We start from the raw sequence: 4,687 nt of genomic DNA on the forward strand, positions 1-4,687 counted from the left end.
TGTACCGTTCAAGTGAATGCTTTAATGGTTCGTCACAGAGTTTACAGGCTGAATATTTTTATAGTGGCTCAGCCTCACTAAATTAGCACACTGAGCACATCACATTGTCGAACCTAACCAGAGACGTACGAACACTAACCTCCAACCTATCCTAACCTAACCTAACCTAACCTAACCTAACCTAACCTAACCTAACCTTACCTTACCTAACCTAACCTAACCTAATCTAACCTAACCTTACCTAACCTTACCTAACCTAACCTAACCTACCGATGCGCAGACAACATGAATTCTTGTGAAGGCTACTTTCCATAGGACGTTCCATTTGGTACGTTGGTTACCATAACATGGTATTGGTTGAGGACAGGTTACCTGGAATGGGTACCTGTGAATGTTACCACACACTCAGGTATTAGGGACAGGATGTTCAGGGGCCATCGTGTACTGGCCTCTGAACACCTCAAAACCTGTTCCTCATTGTATCATCTGGAACTACGTGGCAGTCATTATCGTGATGATGACGATGATTGTGATGATGATGATGATGATGATGATGATGATGATGATGATGATGATGATGATGATGATGATGATGGTTATGGATTAATGTTAATAATGATTTCATGGATTATAATAATGGTAACAGAGATAATGGATATGATAATGAGAGGATACGATTATGACCAGGATGATGAATATAAGATAAATTATAATGACAGATATTGATGATGATGGTGAGAGATGCGTCCAGACATACATACATACAGTCGCCTCACCATACATGTATATGGGCGTCCGTGTGTGAAGATTGTTACGCAAGTAGTTAATTGCATCCTCTATCACCATCCACACAACACCTGTGGCAACACCTGCTCTCCTGGCACCATCCACACTACAGCTGTGGCACACCTGCTTTCCTGGCACCATCCACACCACAGCTGTGGCACACCTGCTCCCCTGGCACCATCCACACTACAGCTGTGGCAACACCTGCTCTCCTGGCACCATCTACACCACACCTGTGGCAACACCTGCTCTCCTGGCACCATCCACACTGCAGCTGTGGCACACCTGCTCTCCTGGCACCATCCACACCACAGCTGTGGCACACCTGCTCCCCTGGCACCATCCACACTACAGCTGTGGCAACACCTGCTCTCCTGGCACCATCCACACTACACCTGTGGCAACACCTGCTCTCCTGGCACCATCCACACCACAGCTGTGGCACACCTGCTCCCCTGGCACCATCCACACTACAGCTGCGGCAACACCTGCTCTCCTGGCACCATCCACACCACACCTGCGGCAACACCTGCTCTCCTGGCACCATCCACATCACACCTGCGGCAACACCTGCTCTCCTGGCACCATCCACACCACACCTGCGGCAACACCTGCTCTCCTGGCACCATCCACACCACACCTGCGGCAACACCTGCTCTCCTGGCACCATCCACACCACACCTGCGGCAACACCTGCTCTCCTGGCACCATCCACATCACACCTGCGGCAACACCTGCTCTCCTGGCACCATCCACACTACAGCTGCGGCAACACCTGCTCTCCTGGCACCATCCACACCACAGCTGTGGCACACCTGCTCTCCTGGCACCATCCACACCACAGCTGTGGCACACCTGCTCTCCTGGCACCATCCACACCACACCTGCGGCAACACCTGCTCTCCTGGCACCATCCACACCACACCTGCGACAACACCTGCTCTCCTGGCACCATCCACACCACACCTGCGACAACACCTGCTCTCCTGGCACCATCCACACCACACCTGCGGCAACACCTGCTCTCCTGGCACCATCCACACCACACCTGCGGCAACACCTGCTCTCCTGGCACCATCCACACCACACCTGCGACAACACCTGCTCTCCTGGCACCATCCACACCACACCTGCGGCAACACCTGCTCTCCTGGCACCATCCACACTACAGCTGCGGCAACACCTGCTCTCCTGGCACCATCCACACCACAGCTGTGGCACACCTGCTCTCCTGGCACCATCCACACCACAGCTGTGGCACACCTGCTCTCCTGGCACCATCCACACCACACCTGCGGCAACACCTGCTCTCCTGGCACCATCCACACCACACCTGCGGCAACACCTGCTCTCCTGGCACCATCCACACCACACCTGCGACAACACCTGCTCTCCTGGCACCATCCACACCACACCTGCGGCAACACCTGCTCTCCTGGCACCATCCACACTACAGCTGCGGCAACACCTGCTCTCCTGGCACCATCCACACCACAGCTGTGGCACACCTGCTCTCCTGGCACCATCCACACCACACCTGCGGCAACACCTGCTCTCCTGGCACCATCCACACCACACCTGCGGCAACACCTGCTCTCCTGGCACCATCCACACCACAGCTGTGGCACACCTGCTCTCCTGGCACCATCCACACCACACCTGCGGCAACACCTGCTCTCCTGGCATCATCCACACCACACCTGCGGCAACACCTGCTCTCCTGGCACCATCCACACCACACCTGCGGCAACACCTGCTCTCCTGGCACCATCCACACCACACCTGCGACAACACCTGCTCCGCTGGGCATCATCTAGAGATCTGTGGGAGATGACCCACCTCGTCTGTGGTAAAAAATAATAATACAAAACTACTTCCCCACTTTCCCCCCCCCACCCCTGGCCCCTGACCTCTGGGTGATGGGCCGCCACGACCCCTTCACCTTCCCTGGCCCCTGGGTGATGGGCCGCCACGACCCCTTCACCTTCCCTGACCCCTGGGTGATGGGGCGCCACGACCCCTTCACCTTACCTGACCCATGGGTGATGGGCCGCCACGACCCCCTCACCTTCCCTGACCCGTGGGAGATGGGCCGCCACGACCCCCTCACCTTCCCTGACCCCTGGGTGATGGGCCGCCACGACCCCCTCACCTTCCCTGACCCCTGGGTGATGGGCCGCCACGACCCCCTCACCTTCCCTGACCCGTGGGTGATGGGCCGCCACGACCCCCTCACCTTCCCTGACCCCTGGGTGATGGGCCGCCACGACCCCCTCACCTTCCCTGACCCCTGGGTGATGGGCCGCCACGACCCCCTCACCTTCCCTGACCCCTGGGTGATGGGCCGCCACGACCCCTGACCCCTGGGTGATGGGCCGCCACTACCCCTGACCCCTGGGTGATGGGGCGCCACTACCCCTTACCCCTGGGTGATGGGCCGACACGACCCCTGACCCCTGGGTGATGGGCCGCCACGATCCCTGACCCCTGGGTGATGGGCCGCCACGATCCCTGACCCCTGGGTGATGGGCCGCCACGATCCCTGACCCCTGGGTGATGGGCCGCCACGACCCCCTCACCTTCCCTGACCCCTGGGTGATGGGCCGCCACTACCCCTGACCCCTGGGTGATGGGCCGCCACTACCCCTGACCCCTGGATGATGGGCCGCCACGACCCCTGACCCCTGGGTGATGGGCCGCCACTACCCCTGACCCCTGGGTGATGGGCCGCCACGACCCCTGGCCCCTGGGTGATGGGCCGCCACTACCCCTGACCCCTGGGTGATGGGCCGCCACTACCCCTGACCCCTGGGTGATGGGCCGCCACTACCCCTGACCCCTGGGTGATGGGTCGCCACCCCTGACCCCTGGGTGATGGGCCGCCACGACCCCCTCACCTTCCCTGACCCGTGGGTGATGGGCCGCCACGACCCCCTCACCTTCCCTGACCCCTGGGTGATGGGCCGCCACGACCCCCTCACCTTCCCTGACCCCTGGGTGATGGGCCGCCACTACCCTTGACCCCTGGGTGATGGGCCGCCACGACCCCTGACCCCTGGGTGATGGGTCGCCACCCCTGACCCCTGGGTGATGGGCCGCCACGACCCCCTCACCTTCCCTGACCCCTGGGTGATGGGCCGCCACGACCCCCTCACCTTCCCTGACCCCTGGGTGATGGGCCGCCACGACCCCCTCACCTTCCCTGACCCCTGGGTGATGGGCCGCCACGACCCCCTCACCTTCCCTGACCCCTGGGTGATGGGCCGCCACGACCCCTGACCCCTGGGTGATGGGCCGCCACTACCCCTGACCCCTGGGTGATGGGGCGCCACTACCCCTTACCCCTGGGTGATGGGCCGACACGACCCCTGACCCCTGGGTGATGGGCCGCCACGATCCCTGACCCCTGGGTGATGGGCCGCCACGATCCCTGACCCCTGGGTGATGGGCCGCCACGATCCCTGACCCCTGGGTGATGGGCCGCCACGACCCCCTCACCTTCCCTGACCCCTGGGTGATGGGCCGCCACTACCCCTGACCCCTGGGTGATGGGCCGCCACTACCCCTGACCCCTGGATGATGGGCCGCCAAGACCCCTGACCCCTGGGTGATGGGCCGCCACTACCCCTGACCCCTGGGTGATGGGCCGCCACGACCCCTGGCCCCTGGGTGATGGGCCGCCACTACCCCTGACCCCTGGGTGATGGGCCGCCACTACCCCTGACCCCTGGGTGATGGGCCGCCACTACCCCTGACCCCTGGGTGATGGGTCGCCACCCCTGACCCCTGGGTGATGGGCCGCCACGACCCCCTCACCTTCCCTGACCCGTGGGTGATGGGCCGCCACGACCCCCTCACCTTCCCTGACCCCTGGGTGATGGGCCGCCACGACCCCCTCACC

The 4,687-nt window shown here is 61.7% G+C and overlaps 1 protein-coding gene across 1 annotated transcript; it reads left to right on the forward strand.

Annotated features, from left to right (window-relative positions):
* The first annotated feature begins 741 nt into the window (after positions 1-741).
* LOC138362787 (mucin-3A-like) lies at positions 742-2,646 on the forward strand. The gene has a single exon (XM_069321344.1). It carries the CDS (start codon positions 742-744, stop codon positions 2,644-2,646), a length of 1,905 nt encoding a protein of 634 aa, XP_069177445.1.
* The last annotated feature ends 2,041 nt before the right edge of the window (positions 2,647-4,687 follow it).

The sequence above is a fragment of the Procambarus clarkii genome, chromosome 9 (assembly GCF_040958095.1).
Source record: "Procambarus clarkii isolate CNS0578487 chromosome 9, FALCON_Pclarkii_2.0, whole genome shotgun sequence".
Classification (NCBI taxonomy): Eukaryota; Metazoa; Arthropoda; class Malacostraca; order Decapoda; family Cambaridae; genus Procambarus; species Procambarus clarkii.

What these genes read in the sequence shown, in the direction of transcription:
- LOC138362787 (XM_069321344.1), top strand. Translation starts at nt 742, where the DNA reads ATGCGTCCAGACATACATACATACAGTCGCCTCACCATACATGTATAT.